The 22533-nt window shown below is 32.0% G+C and overlaps 1 protein-coding gene across 2 annotated transcripts in view; it reads right to left on the bottom strand.

Annotated features, from left to right (window-relative positions):
- Positions 1 to 22533, bottom strand: part of Drip (aquaporin homolog protein drip) — a 98652-nt gene that overhangs the window by 35493 nt on the left and 40626 nt on the right. Inside the window, exon 1 of one of the 2 annotated variants that reach the window (XM_072528684.1) lies at positions 12615 to 12943. The exons of the other annotated variant lie outside the window; for it this stretch is intronic. Within the exon in view, the coding sequence (XP_072384785.1) occupies positions 12615 to 12666 (52 nt within the window). The 5' untranslated portion in view covers positions 12667 to 12943. Of the gene's footprint in view, positions 1 to 12614; positions 12944 to 22533 lie in introns of those variants that run through there. 2 annotated transcript variants of the gene reach the window in all.

The following is a 22533-nucleotide window of genomic DNA, read 5'->3' on the forward strand; positions in this document are numbered from 1 at the left end:
CTTGCTTGGGCGGCGTATGGTCCACTAAGAGACATCTTTAGGAGCAAAATCCCGATAGCTATGAAACTGAAGACATTTGACCAATGCGTTATTCCTAGGTATTATGACATACGGAGCAGAAACTCTCACGCTCACAAAAACAACAGCACTAAAAATGCGAGTGGCACAAAGACGCATGGAAAGATCAATTATCGGCGTGACAAAAAAAGACAAAATAAGGAATCAAGACTTAAGGAAAAGAACAGGTATCAGTGATGTCGTCGAACATATAGCCAAGCTGGAATGGAATTGGGCAGGTCACATAGCGAGACTGAAAGACACAAGATGGACCAGAAAACTAAGTGACTGGCGCCCAAGAGAAGACAAAGGCAGCAGAGGACGACCACCAACACGCTGGATGTAAGACATTGGACGAATATCCAAGAAATGGCAACAAGAAGCACAGAACCGTGAAAAGTGGCGAAAAATGGTAGAGACCTATGTCCAGCAGTAGACAGAAGAGGTTGCATGATGATGATATTTCTGTGTTTACTTCTAGCGCCCAATGGTAGAGTGCCAGATGAGGCCAGGAAATCTCGAATTCTTTGCACTCGGAAAGCAGAAATTCCATGAATGGATAAGAATGCTTTGAAACCTACTCACACTTCACAAAAGTCTCCATTAGGATCACTCCTAACGCGATAGAAATGAGAAGTAAGATTAGGTGTCCCTGTACTCACTCAAATTTGTAGACGCATAACTGGAAGAACTGAACCTAAATTCCGATTCTGATCGTCGTAGTTAGCAAATTCATTGAATTGTGTCAAAATGCGTCGCCTTTCGGCTTCATTGACGTTCCCAAAACAACGAAAAAGGTTTCACATGCAATCTGGCCCTACCTCATGAGTGGTGGATCTTAGAAGTTTTATAGCATCACAAACACGGCCTGTTCTTCTTCTTTTTTTAGCAGCAGTCCCCACATCTACATCACTACAGTCGCTACCACTACTTTCCATTGTAATCAGTATGTACTCACTACTTTACTATTGGTCAAATAAAATCAACTGGCAAACTAGAAGACACCAACAAAGTCGCTAAACTAAGAAAGAGAATCACAGAAATGCTGCACCCGACCCGAACTGTTGAGACAGAGAGGAGACGCCTTCGGACCCTGGCGGTTATTCCCTCGCAGCGCGCGGACCATGATGGTTCTTGTAGTCTATAATATTTTATAATAATTCTAATAATTCTTACTTTTGTGAGACTGACTAAATAAGTAAGAGTCCCAAAACAGAAAAAAGTCGTGAAAAATTCAACACATGTTGCTGCCATTTATAAATTATTCTTTCTACTTCTCTTTTATTCAAATACAAGTATACTTAACTATTTAAAATCAATCAATAATTACAGATATTTTTAAATGTACTTAAGTCATTATTTTTATATCAGCCATTATAGAGATTATGTAAAAAGTGTTTGAAATGATGAAGTTTATAATGGTTTTTTGCATTTAAATTACAAAAGATACTTTACCAAAATAGTATTCTTGCACTTACGTAATAATTAACAAATTAAAGATAATATTGACATGTTGTAAATGTACTTAAGACATTTTATAAAGAACCAGTATTATAATATTCATTAAATGTTGTCTAAATTGTTATGTTATCAAAAGGTTAAAAATTTGATCATGAAAATAATAAAAATGAGCTCCAAATAGATGTGTTTTATATCGTAGAATTTTTAGACAGCACCAACATGAAAAACATCGTTCTAAATGTCTTTGAAGAGTAAAAGCCATTAAAAGTCTTGATAGACAAATAATTGAAGACGCAAGACAAAACTAAATATCCACACGATAAATGAGAGAATCAAAAATACAGCACAAGATAGAAATAACTAGACTTCGGCAAATATGCATATTGCATATTTTGCATATTGTGCATATTTTATGCAAATATTTCATATTTTGGCATATCTGTATAAAAGTTTGCATAAAGTGCATAAAAGTTCAGATTTTTATACTGTATTTGAAAATTTTTAAACATACCAATTTATTTCAATTCTTGTATAAAATTTTGTAGTCATTTTAATCAAGAAATGATCTAAGTACGTAATCTCTACAGGTACAAAACATTTAAAATTTCAAAGAAGATCAATTTAAGTAGCCCTCAACATTCTTAGAAAGTCTCGGTCACTGAGGCATTCAGTTATTGGATAATCGCTAAGGGTTCGCTCATTTGCATTTTATGATCTAATCCCCAAATCTATCTACAATTTATTGTATCTTAACAGCAGGTAAACGGCTAATAGTTTTGTTCCTAATTTGGGGATTTTCCAAAATCTCCCAGTTTATTGAATTAGGTACCTAAACATTTCTAATTTGATGCTCAGATTTGTAAATCATTTTTGTTTTGATATTCAAAGCGTAAACACTCGTTGTGCGTAACAAAAAGGAAGATTGTGATTTTATAATGCCTAAAACAACCAGTGCTTCAACTTGGATTAAACCTCATAAAGAGCTGTCTATGGATATGGGAAAAATCTACTGTTCAGTCTGTGGCAAAATTGTAAGTATCTAATATTTTCTATTAAATATCTAATAATTCATACATACAGGTTGTTTCCAAATGACACTTACAACGTTTGACTGTAGATACTTCTCGAAAAATTGAACAAAACGATATAGTTAATGAGGGGTCAAACTTATTTACTTTTCGAGATACAGGGTGTTAAAATTAAAAAAAAAATAAATTCTTTTAGTTAATAACAACAATAACTTTAAAACCAATAAACGTATTTACTTGAAATTTAGTACTCGTAGGTTGTTTTTAAATGAAAAATAGCTTCCTTTAGTGAGAAAAAATTGTCCATGGTACAATACAATGGTGTGTATTTAGAAACATTTTTCACCTTTACTTTTTTTTATGAAGTCAGCTATTCTAAAACACAATTATTTTTATTGTAATTGAATTACCAAAAAAAAAACTTTTGTTGAATTTTAAAATAAGTTATATGATGTACTAATGGTTAGTAACAAAAACTAATTTGTGGATTAATACTGCATTTAAAACACTTAGCGAGTGTTTTTTTTTTCCAAACCAGTTATTTGATTAACCAAAAACACCTTGTATATTTTTATATTTTAAAGGTTGGGTTAAAATAAAGGTTTTTATTTTTATTTATAGATAGCATGTGAGAAGAAATTTCAGATAGACCAACATGTGAGAACTGCTTCACACATTGCAAAAAAAGGAAAAATAGGAGGAAAACATCAAACTTCAATGGCTAAATGTTTCCAATCTACTTCAAAAAAATTAGATGAGCAAGAAACTTTTAATGAAGACTTGTGTCGCGCATTAGTGTCTGCAAACATACCGCTTTCAAAATTAGCAAATGTAAATTTTAGTTCGTTTCTAAAAAAATATTGCAAATTTAATGTTCCAAGTGATCGGTCTCTAAGAAGAAATAATGTGAACGGGCTATACTCGTCGGTGTTAATTAATATTAAGGAAGAAATTGCAGATAATTATTTTTACATTTCTGTAGATGAAACCACTGATTCCTCAGGAAAGTATATTGCTCATTTATTGATTGGTGTTCTTAAAGAAGATACCTTACCATCTCATCTTATTTCATGCCAGCAACTTGAGAAAACAAATGCTTTAACAATTTCGCGTTTTATACAAGAAACATTAGCAACTTTTTTTCTTCCGACAACTATTCCTTCTAATAAATTACTGCTTATTTTATCGGATGCTGCTCCTTATATGGTGAAAGCAGGACAAAATTTAAAAATATTTTTCCCAGATTTAATACATGTTACTTGTGTAGCGCATGGATTAAACAGAGTTGCAGAGGAAATACGAAAAAAGTTTCCTCTTGTAAATACCATGATATCCAGTGTCAAAAAAGTATTTCTTAAATCTCCTATAAGAATTCAACTTCATAAAGAAATGCTACCTAACATTCCTCTTCCACCACAACCTATTTTAACGCGATGGGGAACATGGTTAGAAGCAGCTAATTTTTATGCAGATCATTTTGTTAAAATAAAGAACATAATTGATACGTTAACAGATGAAAGTTCCCAATCTCTTTTGGATTCTAAACAAACTTTTCAGAGTAACTTGCTTCAACAAGAACTTTCATTTATAAAATCAAATTTTAGTTTTGTTTAAAAAACAATTACTAAGTTAGAATCACCAAAACTGTCATTGTTCGAAAGTACAGCATTAATAAAAGAATTTGCGTCATGTTGTCAGAACGTTAGAGGTAATATTGGAAAAGATATTTTAAAAAAATTTGAAGCTACTATGGAAAAAAATAAAGGTTACCATATTCTTTCTGAAGTAGTCAGTGTTCTAGCTGGAAATATTTCGGAAACAATTAATTTAGAACCAAATGTTTTGGTTAGTTTGAAAGATGCTCCCGTTACATCAGTTGATGTTGAACGAAGTTTTTCCATATATAAATATATGGACTCAGACAGAAGCCACAAGTTTTTGTTAGAAAATTTTGAACACCACTTGGTCATTTATTGTTACCATAATTCTAAATAAGTTTATTCATACTTAAAAATGATGTAGTTAATTAAAATAAATGTAAATCTTAATGAATAGTAGGAAATATTTAGTTATGTACACTTTTTTTTTAAATAAAATTGTTACTATTTTACGATTTTTTTATTTATTTGTATGGATATTTTGTAAAATATTTGCATATTTTTGGGTAAACACGTGCATATTTATGCGCATATTTTCTACATTTTTATTTGCATATTTGCCGAAGTCTAGAAATAACATATAAAGAGAATGGATATAGTGAAGTACGCCCCATGAAATTGTAAAGTAAAGTTTGGCGCTAGAATAGGCAACAAATGCCTACCCTGGAATAAATATTTATTATGTGCTAAATATAAATGATAAATCCTTCTCCATTTCAGACATAAAACTTCAGCATGGCATTAATAGGACAAATACAAAAATAAATCATTAAGAAACGGTTTTAACATCTAAGTAAACAATTAATAATAAGTCTTAAAGGCAGCAAATATTGCCTTAAATGCAAAATAATTTATTGTTTAACATTTTACATACAGTAATCACTCGTGTCGTATGACATCATCCAAATAAATAAAAGTCGGCTCCGGTCATGTATATATCATTATTACTAAATTATAATGTAAATGTAGGACGATTATATATGCACATATTTAAATCATATTTTTTTGTATTTGTTTGGTAGATTTATTTATAGATACTACACATATGGTAAGTATATAGTATCACTCAGTAGTTAAATCTAACTATAATTCTACACAAAAAGTAAAGTCCTCCCACATAATTACCCTTCCCAAGTTTGATGACAAATTACTTAAAAAAATTGGCCTGGTAAGTCCAAAACTAATTAAAGTGAAGCTAGAGTGACTAATAAGTTAAGAAGTAAAGGATATTTAAAACAGCTGAAGAAATGTTGATATAATATGATATAAAATGAAATATCGTAATAATAAAATGAAACATTAAAGTCTTTTCTTATTACAGATCACACTTTGGTCTATAAGGGGTACTGAAGAAAGTCCAGAAGAATCCTGAAGAAGTTTAGAGTGCTCCAGCGACGTGAGAAATATTTCAGGAGAGATCTAAACTATACTTTGCTTATAATTTTATCCAGATAGGCCCAAAGTAATTAAGTTTTTACATACCTAAAAAATAATTGAAAAGAGAAGATAAATGCGAGTGGGATAAAACGGAGATTCAAAAGAATTAGATCTTAATCTTAATATCAAAAAATATACATAGATACGTTAGAACATACAAAAAAGTAAGAGAAATAAAAAAAAAAATCGGTTGCCTGTAAAGTCGGTTTTACGGGCGAAGATTTTACGTGACAACGTCTTTTTCTCGGTAGAATATTTATTGATATGAATATTATTAAATTGCACAATAGGAACAAGGAATTGAATGAAAATAAGAATTGCACAAATTTTAACTATAGAAATATATTTTGTTTACTAAAACATTGTACATGTAAACTTAAACTTAACTAATTTCTATTTGAGTGATTTTGTTGAGGATAGGACGATGATAGGAGAAATATGAAATGAAAGGAAGTGTTTCTGCTGTAATGTGTCTTGAACGCCAAGAACGCTCGAGAAAGACAGAGACCAGTGATGTTCCGTGGAGCTTATCCAATATCGGGAGATGCTTTCGGCAAAATTCGGTAGATTTCGGTAGATCATATGCAATGACGTGAATTATATATATATATATATATATATATATATATATATATATATATATATATATATATATATATATATATATATATATTATAATACAGTGCGTCCAATTAAGTGAACACCATAATGGAATTTTTTTTTAGTTTTATGACCTAAAACCTAAAATCAATCATCAATTAAATTTTTTGAGCCATATAGGTTTGTCAAAAAATATGAACATAAAATTCATATTTTTTGATAAACTGCCTATATTACTAAAAAAATTTAATATCTGATGATTGTATTCTAAGTTTTAGATCATTCAGAACTTTTTAGAAAGAATAACTTTTTTCCATAAAACTAAAAATAGAAAAGTTTCCCATTATGGTGGCGACTTAATGGTTCAAAAGTTAAAGATCTTAAATAATTATGCTGAACTAATTATTAGAAATAACCATAATTCATTGAATTTTGTTTAATAAATAAAGAATTAAATTATTGGGACCAAATGCTCACATCAGCTATTATGATACAAATAAGATTTAATAATATTTTGAGAAATAGTTATAGGTCATAATATTTACAGAAAGTTAAAACGTTCTGGTTCAAATAGATGTAACAACCATTATCTGCTAATGGATTAAGTCGGCAGTCAAAGAAAGCCGACAGCACACACACCGTCATTTAGCTAATAATTTATTACTTGATACTTGAGATTCTTTGAGAATTGAAGAGACGTGTGTGAATGATTATAGTTACAGAATGATGTTTATACAATATATACAATATTAGGTATAAAATTACGAACTTGAATCTCGGGGTATTTCGCTTTCTTTGCATCTTTGCAAATATATTTTTAAACACTATAGGAAAGTATCAAATGAATTTTAATACAAACGTATTAAAACTACCAAGTATTAGGTTACACTGAAAAGTTTTTTGATGGTAACAGAAATAAAAAGATAAATTGTATTATCCGAATTTATTTTCAAGTCATTGTGATATTTGTTTTAAAATTAGGTAGATTCAAGGGGCAGTTCGGTAGATCGGTAGATAGGAATCAAATTCGGTAGATCTACCGAAAAATCGGTAGACGGAACAACACTGACAGAGACACAAGCACGGAAGCACGCACCGATTCAACGCGCCTAATTCTCTAGTGCTGCGCGCGCAGCGGACCGATCATGTTTGAGTGGGAGAGAGACGCAAGGCATTCGCCGGTCCGGCGGGCCTCTCTCTCGTTCGGTGACTCACTGTAACAGACGTGAGCGGGCGTTACACTTTTTCATGAATGACTCCGAGCCACAACCTAATTTAAGACGTTGTCACGTCAAAAACAACACATGAAGAAAGATACAGAGAAACGGAACTCGTGGATGACTCAAGATTATAAGAGAATACATACCATCGTCAGAAAAATAAGAGAAGCAAAAGAGAAACTCAACAGCGGAAAAATAACAAATGATGAAGGCAATCTTGCCATAGGCATAAAAAGATAAAAAGAATACTTGGGAAGAATACTTGAAGAAACTTTTCCAAGACCGTAGAACAAAACAAGAACCCACTATATATATAGAACGGCAGCCGTCAGACAAATGAAGAATGGAAAGGCACCGGGATTTGATAAAATTTCTGCAGAACTGCTGAAGCTATGAGATGCAGAACAAATAAAAATAATATCTGAAAAAATTTAATGGAATATAGAAGGCGGGAAAAATTTCAGTACAGTGGCTCAAATCGGAGTTCGTACCATGGCCCAGAAAACCAGGAACAAAAGTTTGTGAAGGCTATAGTACCATAAGCCGAATGAGCTGAAGTTGATTTTAAAAGTCATTCACAAAAGAATTTACCGGAAATGCGAAGAACAAATTGAGCCCAATCGGTTTGGATTTGTAAACGCCGTTAGTACAAGGGAAGGTTTATTTAGCATACAGGATTTGTTTCATAAATATAGAGATGTCAAATGTAATATTTTTGCATGTTGATTGACTACAAAAAGGCTTTCGATAGAGTCAGGCATGAACAAATGATGGAAGTGCTAAAGAGGATAGGGATTGATGCAAGAGACCTAAAAATAATAGCTAGAATCAATCAGCAGTGCTTCGAATGGATGGAGAATATACAGATCAGGTCAAAATCTTAAGGGTGGTGAGACAGGGATGCATAATGTCACCACTGATATTTAATCTCTACTCGGAATACATTTTTAAAGAGGCTCTAAAAGATATTGATGAAGGCATCTCAATAAATGGTGTCAAGCTCAATAACCTGCGGTATGCAGATAATACAATAGTGTTTTCCAATACCATAGAAGGGCTGCAAAACTTCTTCTTCTTCTTCAGTGCCTTATCCGGTCCGGATGTTGGCGATCATCAAGGCTATCATGGTTTTGTTGACTGCTCTGCGAAACAGCTCCGCTGAGGTCATCCCAAACCATTGTCGGAGATTTTTCAACCACGAGATACGACGGCGTCCCGGTCCTCTTCTGCCAAATACTTTACCCTGCATAACAAGTTGAAGAATTCAATATTTTTCTTCGTTCCGCATCACGTGGCCGAGGTACTCAAGCTTACGTTGTTTAATTAAAAAACTTAATGAACAAAATAACGAAAACAAGTAGAACATAGGGACTGGATTGAAACACCAGCAAAACCCAACTAATGATCATCAGCAAAGAAAACATCAATGAATCGTGGGACAATACCATAGAGATTAAATATCGCATCGGAAAGGCAAAAAGTGCATTCTTGACTATAAACTCTGTGTTCAAGAGCCATGACCTCACCCTAGAAACAAAAATAAGGCTCCTTAAATGTTATGTGTACTCAGTGCTTATGTACGAAGTAGAAACGTAGACATTTATGGCGGAAACTTTATCAAAACTTTAGGTTTTTGAGCTACGGTTATACAGAAGGATCCTAAAGATACCATGGACAGAAACAGTAAATAATAAAGAAGTACTACGGAGGATGAACACAACCGCGGATTTTGGTCAACATCCTGAATGGCAGTAAGCTGCAGTACTTGTGACCTATAATGAGAAATCAAGGCAGATATAAACTATTCAAATGCATTTTACAAAGGATGCCAATTGGATGCCAAAGAATATGTAGCTTCGTCATTTAAAAAACAATTTCAACTGTTAGGCCTTGTGTCGTGTTTGTTAATGTATAATTTTTATTGTTTATGACATTCTCCATATATTGTTGGGTAGGCCAAATTTAACGAAATTCCCCTGAAGATGCTCTAGGAGCAAAAGTACTTGGGCAAGTTTTAATAAATAAAGTGTGCTCGATATCTGTCTTTTATTTGATTAAAAAATATATGTCAGATACGCATCCAATACAGCTGTTTTTGCAGAAAACTTACAAGATCTCCAGATATTAGTAAATTTAGTCAATGAAGCAAGTTGCCTCATAATTAACATTTCAAAGATAAAGTGATGCTGTTCAAAACGCAAACCATTTTAAATTCCTCGGCAGCTGGTTTAATGTAAATTGTGATTCTGATAAAAAGATAATAACTGATATATTCATAATGATAAATAATGAAGTCCTAAAATGTTGTGTGCTCTATCTTGTTATATGAATGTGAGACATGGACATTGAGTTTCGCACACTTCCAATGAAGATGTTCTTAAAATAATGACAGAATACTTCGACACATATTTAGAGGACCGAAATACCATCTACTTCGCCTTATAATACAAGGAAAAGTAGAGTGAAGAGATGGCTTGGTCGAAAGAAACTTTTATAGCAGTGTAATATTGGACAATGGTGTGGTACCCCAGTAGAAGATTTATTTCATGCAGCAGCCGATAGAGAAACGGCCAACATCTTATTACGGACACGGCATCTACACAAGAAGAAGTACAATAACCAAAAACAACAAAATAAAAATATACAAAACGATTTTTAAAAGCAGTAGACATGCACACTATGGTCGGTTCGCTATAGTTACGCAGGTTTCGGATTAACAAAATTATGCTAATGACTCATTGATAACCAGTTGCAGTAAACGACTTCCCAGATAATTAGATAAAAACTGCAGTAATGGTCATATTTTAATATACATTAAAATAACATTAGGGTAGGTATAAATTTGTTACAATATTGCAGTTGAATTGATTGTTTGCCAGTGTTGACATTGTATGTTTGGTGGAAATATTTAAAAATGCCTAGACGTGTGTTAGATGTAGATAGTCTAATTTGTAGTGTACATAAGTATTTTATGGATGAAAAAGAAAATGGCGGTCCTTTAAAATCGGTAATGTCTGTTCAACAACGCGTATGTGATGCTCTAGGAATTAGTGAAACCAAACTAAGAGGAGTATTACAAAATCGCAATAATGAACGGCCGAAAAAAGATCATCGAAAAACTCACCTATCATTGAAAACGAAAGATATTCCAGATGGAAAAAATTTCAAATTCGTGATACCATTTATCGAATGCGAGCCAACAAGGAACATGTGACCTTAAATACAATTCTCTCGGAATTAAAAGATAGAAAATTTGACGAAATTGGCAGAAAAAGTCTATGGCAAGTGATACATAATTTGGGTTTCAAATTTCAAAAGGAGGATAACAGAAAAGCCCTTTGTGAAAGAAGTTTTGTTGTGCATAAAAGAATTAACTTTCTAAGAAAATATTCTAAATTAAAAGAAGAAAGGCCAAATTTTATATATTTATACGAAACATGGATATTTTCTAGGGGTGCAACCAAGAGAATATGGCAAGATGATAACGTAAAGTCTATCAGAAATCGGGTTTTATAGAAGGTGCTGATTTAATATTTTCATCTAAATCAAAATCAAGTGACTATCACGATAATATGAACACAGAAACGTTTGTAAAATGGTTACATGAAAAACTTCTCCCAGGTTTAAGTGAGCCCAGCGTAATTATTTTAGACAATGCACCTTACCATTCTGAAGTATTAAACAAAAGTCCAACGAATTCTTGGACTGTTAATAAAATTAAAGAATGGTTGACAAAGGAACATATACCATTTACACAACATATTTTAAAATCAGAATTATTACGCTTGGCAAATATCCACGCAAAACCAAAAACCTTTGTTGTGGATCAGATTATTGAAAGTTACGGTCATCAAGTTTTACGTCTGCCACCGTATCATTGCCAGTTTAATCCCATCGAATATATATGGGGAATAGCAAAACAATATTATGACAACCATATTGGGCCTAACGGTTATAGCGACGACGCAGTTCGGGAAACTTTGCGAAAGGCACTTTCAATTGTAACTTCAGAAGTGTGGTGCAACTGTATATTCAAGTGCGAGAAACTAATAGAAGATTGGTGGACTCGTGAAAATAAAATAAACCAAATAAGTCCAATCATAATAACAATTAATGGTGATGACAGTGATGATGATGACGATTATGATAAATTTGATGATAATGACTGATTTTCATTTTTGTTGGCAAGTTAAATTTTTTTATTTTTCATTAGAAATTCTCTCCATAGAACAAATATACATAGACTATATTTTCTGTGTGAAGTGTAATATAAAATTATTATTAGGTTTATATTAGCCACATTAGACTCCATTAAGGAAGTAATTTTCCTTATTATACTGTCAATTATATAAAAGATTTTCCATTATTATTTAATTAAAAAAAGTTATGGATTATTTTTCATTTCATTTGACCAGTTGATATTTCCCCAAAGAGCAGGTAATTAAAACTGGGTACTTACAATAAAAATTTTAATCCGAAACCCGCGTAAATATAGCGAACCGACTTTACGTAGCAGAAGGAGATAAATAAAAGAAATAAATTAAAGCCATAGAGATGAATTACTGAAGATGTTGCTGCCGACTTCCTAAAAGGGCTAGAAATGCAGATTTCCCTACAATGGGGAGCTATGTAGATATAACATATAAAAAGGAGGAACAAAATCAATAAACAAGTACTTAATTACAAACACAAAGGAAAAATATATTTATACCGCTTCATGTAAAGTTGGAGCGAATTTTGATGACGAAAAAGTCAATAAATATCCAAAAATTACCAAAATTAAAACAAAAAGTTCTTTAAAAATTAAATGGACAATAGTATAAAGATTAATAAGGGCTTTTACGATAAAAACCACGTTTATCTGGAATGGAGCTATCAAGCCTTTACATTAACTTTTGCATATTAATAAACACGATGATAAAAAAAATAAGAAAATTCGTGTCCAATTTTCACACAAAAAAAGGTTAGAAGGTAAAAACCTATATAATATGAAATATGACATTTATAATTAGTACACAGTTCGTGATATTTTAGCACCTTAACTGATAGCTGAATAGTAGGAATAATAAAAACAAAGCGAAGTGTGGTAATCATATTAATAATAAAAAAGTATTATCTTTACCTTGGAAGAAACAATAAAAAAAAGTACTTGCCTCTGAGATGTTCTCTTCGAGATGACACGATCATAGGAGTTTTGTTACTCATTTTTGCAGAAACTAAACCACAACTGCTACGACCGATCGAAAGTGAATGTTTAAATCGACACTATAATCCGCCGGTACAGAAACTTGAATCTAGAATTCACATTAAAATAATAGAGGCTAGAGATGACATAAATCAGGTATGTATCATTTCATTAATATCGGCAATGATTGTTTTCTGAAGTGTTCGATTTGTTTGTTATATTACCGATACGCCGCTAATATTTTTCTACTACTTTTTGAAGGAAATGCGGTATTTTGATGAAGGTCGTTGAATAAGCAGGATCGTTTGATATCTCGTGTGTACGATTGTTTCTTAAAATTAGGACAGGTATCTTATCGTTTGCGATTGTATGTAAATTAGACACGAGAATTTAATTAATTACGTACAATAATTGAGTCTTTTAATTATTCTTTTGAAAATGAACCTACTGATATAATTTTACAAGTAATTGGTACTTTAAAAATTGTTTTATTGAGTTCAATATTCAAAATTTCAAATTGTATGTTCATGATTTTTACAAAAAAACAACCAAATACTATTCTCTTTCTCCAGCCGTCTCTCTTGCCCTCATGGTCTACGTCTCTGAGTTGGTTGCCCCAATCTGCTGGTGTCTAGAGTCTAGACCATAGCGGATATGTGAAAAATCGAGTAAATTTGGATCTGAGAGATTGCATTCAAATTTTGTTGTTGGATTTTTCTATTAAAATGGTGTACTCGTTTTCAGAAATGTCAGATATGCATTTAATTATGGGTAAGTTTGAGCAGGCTAAATTGGAGTTTTAGATAATTATTGGTAAGTTGGTAATTACGGGTGAATGCCAAGGGAATAGTGCAGCAGCTGCAAGGCATTATGCAGAAAATATGCTAATCGAAATATACCAATCAAACGATTATTTCTTTCTATTGATCGTCATTTACGAGAGACAGGTAGGTACATTGAGACCGCAAATTGTTGGTAATACCAAAAGTAGATAAAAACGATGAAGAGATTTTGGAAGCAATTGAAGAAATTTCTGGAAGCAGTACAAGAGTAGTAGCAGCTCAATTAGATGTTTCTCACATGATGATTTGAAGAAGATTCAAGGAACAGCAGTTTCATCCTTATCACTTAACACCCTTTCAAGAATTACTGGATGAAGATTATCTTAAAAGAATGGGGATTTGGGATTTGTTTTTAACGGAAAATATACAAAGTGTCAATTTTAATAATTATGTTTTGTTTACTGACGAAGCTACCTTTAACAGAAATGGCATTATAAACTATCATAACACGCAATAATATTTTGGTACAATGGTTCAATGGTAAATGCTACAATGGTGCCACAATAATAATTTAATTGGAATTTTCTATTATAAAACTTTCAAATGTTCTCCATTTCTTTCTCACTTCTTCTTGTAATAAAACATTTTAGGTTTAGTTGTTTGATAGATTTTGGTCGTCTCTGTTTTGGTGAGGTCTAGGTTTTTCCAATTATTTATTCCCATAATTGTAATGTTATAAACTGGATGTCTTTTTTTTTTTCTCGTTTCTTAGATTTTTTTAACAACTTGCAGCTTTATGAATAATTAATTTCAGTGGATAAATACACTCATGGACAAAAATATCGAATATTTTGAAATTTTCCAATTTTTTTTTTGTAGTCACTATTATTTCAAAATAATTTTAGATTACTGATAATACTTATATAGTAGGCTGATGTACTCAACTGGTTTAAAATATTTTGATGTTTATTTTGAGGTTTACTCAGTGGTTAGTGTCATTCGTACATTTTATCATAAAAATCCTTCTTCACGTAAAGGAAAAATCATACATGTTAATCATACATACATTCAGTCATACATCAAACATCATAATTAGTTTAATTTATTAAGTTTAATTAAATATTGTTTTGATTTTACTAAGTTTAAAACAACTATCCCACCAATTCGAAACTGCGAGGAAGTCCAAGTAGCACATATTGTAATTTTGTACGAGGAAGGATATGCACAAAAAGGTATCGCACGACGTCTCAGCAGAACTGAATCTATAGTTTCGAATACTCTAAAAAGGTAACGCAAAACAGGGAATTTTGTACGAAGGCCTGGTCAAGGACACCTAAGGTGCATAACCACAATTGATGACCGTTTTTTGGTTCTTAATTCTACACAAAATTGTTCATTGACATCGATGCACCTCAGAAATGAGCTATTAAATGTTAGACAAGTTAATATGAGTTTACAAACAGTTAGACGAAGATCAAAAGAAGCAAACTTAAAGCCCAGACGCGCTGCCAAAGTTCCACGTCTTCTCCAAAATCATAAAGCTCGTCGTTTGGAATTTGCAAGAACACATATTTAGTGGAATATCGACAACTGGAAAAAAGTTCTTTGCACTGATGAGACCAGAATCCTATTATGGAAGCAAGATGGTCAAAACTACGTCTACAGAAGAGTTGGAGAACGATTCGTCAGCTGCAGTCTTGCCCAGACCGTTAGTTTTAGAGTTGATGGCATAATTCTTTGGGAAGGTATTAGTTGGAAGGTACGTACCGCACTTGTGGAAGTGATTGGATGGATGACTGGTGATTCTTACGTTTAAAACATCCTGCAAGATCATGTTTTGTTATATGTTGGTTACATTGGACATGAAAGATTCACGTTAATGCACGATAATGCTCGACCACATGCCGCTGCCATAGTGAGTAATTATCTTAATGAGGTCCAAATTCGAAAATTGGATTGGCAACCGTTTAGCCCGGATTTAAATCCAATAGAGCATATGCGGGATCACCTAAAACGCAGCATACGGCAAAGAAATCCCGTTCCAAATACGATAGAGCAGCTTTGGCTTGCTGCACAGGATGAATCGAATGCAATTTCCCAAGGATATGTAAAAAATTTACTTGCAAGTATGCTGAGGAAGATGCAAGTAGTAATAAGAGCTAGAGGGGAAATACTCGTTACTGATCATACACTTCTTTCAGTAAAAATGACTTGTTTAAGTAATTTAAATTGTCATTTAAGTTTAAAGTAAAATAACCTTATTTACCTAACATTAAACATTTATTTTTTTCGCAATTTTCTCCATATAAAAACTTAAAATTGTTCATTAAACATTGTTAAAATAAACTCTATTTTACCATAAACGACTTGATTGGCCAGAATTTATTTTGAAAAAACAAAAATTTGATAATTCCAAAATATTCGATATTTTTGTCCATGAGTGTATAATTCGACTGCCTTTATGTTCAATGTGCTGAAAAGCGTTCAACCCCAATTTGTAATCTCACAAATGAAAGTGCTGAAAAGCGTTCAACCCCAATTTATAATCTCACAAATGAAATGACAGACAAGTCATCATAAAGTCCATGTAATTTGCAACTTTATACTTTGTAATTTTTCGGACTAAGAAGTTTTGCAATAATCTAGCAAGTTATCGAATTCTACCGGAAGGTGAATGTTAAAGTCATAACATACCAGCAATAATCCCTCAATATTATCTTACAATATTATTAATAAAACACGAAAATAAATTCTACTTATTTTCGATATATTTCAACTCAAATTAAACGACTTTTTTGTCTCGTCTGCTTTCAGTTAAAACATGTTGCTTCTTTTAGCATCCAAATACACTTTGATATTATTTTACCGCCAATTTTCCTCTTCTTAATATAAAAAATGATCACAAGATTTGTGCAAAAATACACACGCTCTACGTAAACCTGCGTACTAATATCAGACAAATAAATAGTTTGGTGTTAGTTAAAAAAGCAATGTTTTCTAACTGAAGTGCAACATAAAATAAAGCGCCTTAAATTAAACAAAATTAATATTATTAGTTCGAATTAGAAATTGTTTCGACGAAGGATTATTTAATCCAGGTCTACATACTTAGCTAGTTCAAACGTCTGGCCCACTTCTTGTACTGTAGAAAGGAGACAATTCACAACAGTAAATATCCTGAAAAAAGTATATCGTAGATTCTATTATAATTATATACAGTGTTTGATCTCGAGAAGTTTTCCCAGGAATGGCTTTTCGTTTAGTTTCTAAAAATCAAAAAAAAGTAGAAATTTGCTTCAGAATAGAAATAAAAGTAGGGTAAATGCACCAGTTGTTGGCCATGTGCTAGTTATTGGCCTACTAATATGTTTTGATTAGAATTAGGAAAATGTTGGTATTTTGTTAATTCTAACTACTTTTTTTAAGTTTGGCAACATGTCTCCTAGAGTATAACACATCTAGTTTCAAGGTAACCATTAAATTTTAGTCAGTATTCGATGTTGAATAAGACACTGTTCTGTATCGCCAGTTTGCAACCGAAATTTTCTTATTTACCTATAGAAACTTGTGTTGGTCGGTAAGTACTATATACTGCAATTTACTTTCTACTTTATATTTTATGTTTTTGTGAGAATATAGTGTATGTCCTGTTCCAAACTGCATAACGAATATAACTTTATTTATACAAATAACGTAAATTTTAAGGTGGCCAAGTACTAATGCATGAAATTATCAATGTATCAGTTATTGGCCTAGATGGCCAATAACTGAAACATTAGATTTTGTAAGAATCTAGTGATTGACATATGTTAATAACTAGTGTTTTATATGTGGCCAATAACTAATTATTATAAATTGTTTTGGAAAATATGCCAAAACGATCTAAAACTGAAAACAATTATAAAAAAAGTATTCCGAAGACGATGTTAAAAAAGCGTTAGAGTTAATTAAAAATGGTATGAGTGAGCGAGAAGCCTAAAAAATTTTTAATATTCTCAGAGCCACTATAAGTTACCGGAAAAGTGAAAAATTTCATTACAAAGTAACCCATGGACCAGATCCATTTCTTTCGAAGAATGAAGAGGAACAACTGAAACTGGATTTTTCATTGTCAAAATAGAGGATTTCCTGTTCGTGTTGACGACATTAAGGACTCCGTTAAATCATTTTTAGAGAGTAACCCTAGAGTTAATCCATTTGTTGAAAATAGACCAGGTAGAACATGGCTATCAGCATTTCTAAAGCGCAATCCCAAAATTTCGCTAAGGACTTCAGAGGGAGTGACATCAGCAAGTTCAAACATTAACCAAAGGGATATTACCAAATGGTTTGACAACATAAAATCTTATCTAAATAAAAAAGGACTTTCAGACATTCTTCAAGACCCAACAAGAATCTTCAATGGTGACGAGACATGTTTTTATCTATGTCCCAAAAATAAAAAGGTTTTGACTATAAAGGGTTCCAGAAACGTCTACGAAATTGAACATAATCCAAAGGTTAACTTAACAGTTATGTTCACATTTTCTGCAATAGGCATTATTTTACCTCCTATGATAATTTATCCCCATAAAAGATTGCCAAATGTTATACTAAGTGCTGTGACAAATTCGTGGGGTATTGGTTTAACTGAAAATGGTTGGATGGACAACAAAAACTTTTATGAATATATTGGAAATATATTTAACCCTTATTTAGATCGAAATAATATTACACGTTCGGTGATACTTTTTGTTGATGGGCATAAAACCCATTTAACTGTACAGACAAGTCAACTTTGTACAGATTTAAAAACTATTTTAGTAGCTTTATATCCTAATGCCACGAGATTATTGCAACCAGCGGATGTGGCTGCATTTAAGCCTCTAAAAACTTTTTGGAACAAAGCTGTGCTTCAGTTTAGGAGAGACAACCCCCAAAAAGTGTTAACAAAAGTACAGTTTGCCCCTGTTTTAAAATCTGCTATAGATAGGTTAAATCCAGATGTTATCAGAAGTGGGTTTAGGGCATGCGGTATATTTCCTTGGAATTCTTCTGCTCTTGACTATTCAAAATGTCTTGGAAAAGAATTTGAAACTGAAGATAATCTGGATGAGCACAATGATTTACCAACAATTGATCCAAATACAACAATTTCTTATAAAAAATTTTGTGAAATAGTTGGCAATGACAAAATTGAAGAGCTACGTCGAAATAATTGCAAAACTCAATCTGATGATTACCAAATATTGAAACAAATCTTTTCAGCATTTACAGAAAAATCCTCGGTAGAAATTTCTACAAACGGCGAACTAGAAAATATTTTAGACGAAGAAGTAAAATTTTTAGACACAAGTGAAGTAATTTTCAATATAAATGATATACCTGTAATAATAGATGATACTGAAATTGTAAACATTCCTGAAATCGAGAACGAAACCTTGATGGTACCTGAGAATGAAATTTTCAACATGCAAAGAATAGAAGAATATACAAATCAAGCTGAATTAAGTTTGACGAAAACCGTTAAAGAAGGTCAAAAAACCAAAAAACCCGAGAAATCCCTAAACATTTCTGAAAATATATCTGTAAATGCTACAAATAAATCTATTGCGACTTACTTAATATGGCCAGATACTCCAGCACGAAAAGGAAAGAAGGAAACTCAAAAGCTTCCAATTGTTCTAACTTCATCAGATTGAAGAAAAATAGAAAAAGACAAAATGAAAAAAATTAGAAGAAGAGCGTAAAAAGGAACAGAGAAAACTTGAAAGAAAAGAAAAACAGACTATTAAGGAAAATTAAAAGAAAATAAAAAGCTCGAATAATAAAAATCCCAAAAAATTAGCTAAAACTTTTAAGTCTGAAGAGAAAAGTAGACAACCCATAGAAATGACCTCAACAAAATTAAAAAAAGGTGTTCACATTCCTATTGAAAAATATCAAAAAAAGGTAAAAAAAGCATTGAAAGTGTTTTCTCCTCTAAACCAGGAAAATAGAAGTAACAATATTGAGGTTTTCGAGCCACCACTACCTGAATTTGTCAAAGTTCCTATACCAGAATCTCATTCTCACACAAAATCATCAAGCTCTGTAAATAACCAAGATAATATTGACATTTTCAAGCATTCACCTACACCAGAAGTGAATTTGAGATTATCTCCGCAAATATTTCTCGCCCACACTAAATCTCCAAGCTCTGAGAAGAAAATAGTACCCAAACGGAAATTATTTGATGATAATACAGATCAGTCATCAACAAAAATTACAATTCTATCTGATAATTTATTATCAAATATTCCTTCACACTGTCAAAAATCGAAACTTGGTATCAAACGTTCTTCCGCGTTTTAAAAATAAAAACTTGGTATCAAACATTCCATCACATTTTAAAAACCAAAAAGTTACTAAAGGTGCGTGTTATCATGTACTAAATATTACAGAGTGTAAAGAAGGCATTAGATGCCAAATGAGTCTTAGAACATATCATGTAACTTGCATAACAAGATTCTATGGCGACACAGATAAAGTATATGTTTGCGAATCTTGCAAAAATAGAAAATAAAAGTTTACTTTGACATGTGTTTTTTTTATGTCCACACTCATCACAAAATCCTTGCTTACCCAAACACCTACCTATCTATCTATTTTAACTTACGAATTATTTGGTAAAATATCTCTTTAAAAAATGATGGCCAATCACTAACACATATGGTGTCAATAACTGGAACTGGGTGGCCAATAACTGGTTCATTTGCACGTTTAAAAAAGAACACATATAAAATATTTTCACACATGAAATATTAACGTAATAAAATTTTGCAATATGTAGAAATAATAATAAAATTCCATGGTGTTGAAAATAGTTACAATAGGCCACAGTGACAAAACATTTCATAGATATATCGACGTCCTATCCTTAAGAGGCCAATGGTTAAGAGGCCAATCCTTAAGGGTGCTCTTACCCTAACTTCACAATGAACATAACATTGTTATCCAGGTTGAAACAGACAAAAAATGTTGATAAATATAATGAAACTAGTGCACTACAAATTACTAATAATCGCAAACAACATTTATCAAATGCAATAAATGATATCGAGGTCAATATTGCAGTAACAACAAAATACAAAAAAGATCCTTACAATTCTGGATGAAATTTACATAGACACTTGGAAAAAAAACACGTTCCAACCATAGAAGATGATTGGTTAACTACAGAAAAAGATATTTAATACTGGTATCATAATAATATCTAATGGGTAAAGTGATTGTAACAAGCATGGTAATAATTTGGATACCCTAATAGAATAATATTATTCTGAAGTTCTATTTAGATGGGCCTTAAACCTCATGTTAGATGTAGGATAATTTTGAGTATGGCAGAAGAACAAGCGGCCAATTTTATGTAGGAAATGTCCATTCACTTGACTCTTGGACCAATATTGACGCCAACATAGCCGATTAACGAGATTTGATAAAAATCCAATGGTAGTACATTTTTTACAATGGTTTGGGATGACCTCAGCGGAGCTGTTTCGCAGAGCAGTCAACAAAACCATGATAGCCTTGATGATCGCCAACATCCGAACCGGATAAGGCACTGAAGAAGAAGAAGTACATTTTTTCGATTTTCCTGCAAAATGGTGCATAATTTCCAGCCACATGTTTATTTTTTTTAACAGCAAGTCATCCTTAATCAAAATAATTCAAATTTTAATTTTCAGGAAATACAGACATCCAAGTGGAAATTTTTCTCACGAATCGTTAGATGTAGGAAAATTCTGATTATGGCAGAAGAACGAGCAGCCAATTTTATGTAGGAAATGTCTATTCGCTTCTGTCTCGGACCAAAAGTGACGCCAATATAGCCGATTAATCAAATTTGATAAAAATCCAAGGGTACCCCCTAGGAAAATTTTGTTAAATATTTTGGTACATGCACTTGGTCCAGCTTATTCCAAACATGTGTTTTTTTCTGATCCCTTAACCGCAGTTTGTCGAAAAAAAAAAGAAAAATCGAATTAAAAAATCTACAGTTTTTTCGATTTTCTGGCACAACGGTGCATAATTTTTAGCCAAATGTTTAGATTTTTTTAATCAGCAAGTCACCCTTAATCGAAATAATTCAAATTTTAAATAAAATATTTACTTTTAATTTTCACGAAATTTTCAGCAAATACAGACATCCAAGTGGAAATTTTTCTCACGAACCGTTAGATGTAGGAAAATTCTGATTATGGCAGAAGAACGAGCGGCCAATTTTATGTAGGAAATGTCTATTCGCTTGACTCTCGGACCAAAATTGACGCCAATATAGCCGATTAACCAAATTTGATAAAAATCCAAGGGTACCCCCTTGGAAAATTTTTAGCAAATTTTACAAAAAAAAAATTTTGTTAAATATTTTGGTACATGCACTTGGTCCAGCTTATTCCAAACATGTGTTTTTTTCTGATCCCTTAACCGGAGTTTGTCGAAAAAAAAAGAAAAATTGAATTAAAAAATCTACAGTTTTTTCGATTTTCTGGCACAACAGTGCATAATTTTTAGCCAAATGTTTAGATATTTTTAATCAGCAAGTCATCCTTAATCGAAATAATTTAAATTTTAAATAAAATATTCACTTTTAATTTTCACGAAATTTTCAGCAAATACAGACATCCAAGTGGAAATTTTTCTCACGAACCGTTAGATGTAGGAAAATTCTGATTATGGCAGAAGAACGAGCGGCCAATTTTATGTAGGAAATGTCTATTCGCTTGACTCTCGGACCAAAATTGACGCCAATATAGCCGATTAACCAAATTTGATAAAAATCCAAGGGTACCCCCTTGGAAAATTTTTAGCAAATTTTACAAAAAAAAAATTTTGTTAAATATTTTGGTACATGCACTTGGTCCAGCTTATTCCAAACATGTGTTTTTTTCTGATCCCTTAACCGCAGTTTGTCGAAAAAAAAAAGAAAAATTGAATTAAAAAATCTACATTTTTTTCGATTTTCCGGCAAAACGGTGCATAATTTTTAGCCAAATATTTAGATTTTTTTAATCAGCAAGTCACCCTTAATCGAAATAATTCAAATTTTAAATAAAATATTCTTCTAATTTTCACGAAATTTTCATC

Source organism: Diabrotica undecimpunctata, chromosome 4 (assembly GCF_040954645.1).
Source record: "Diabrotica undecimpunctata isolate CICGRU chromosome 4, icDiaUnde3, whole genome shotgun sequence".
In the NCBI taxonomy this organism is placed as follows: Eukaryota; Metazoa; Arthropoda; class Insecta; order Coleoptera; family Chrysomelidae; genus Diabrotica; species Diabrotica undecimpunctata.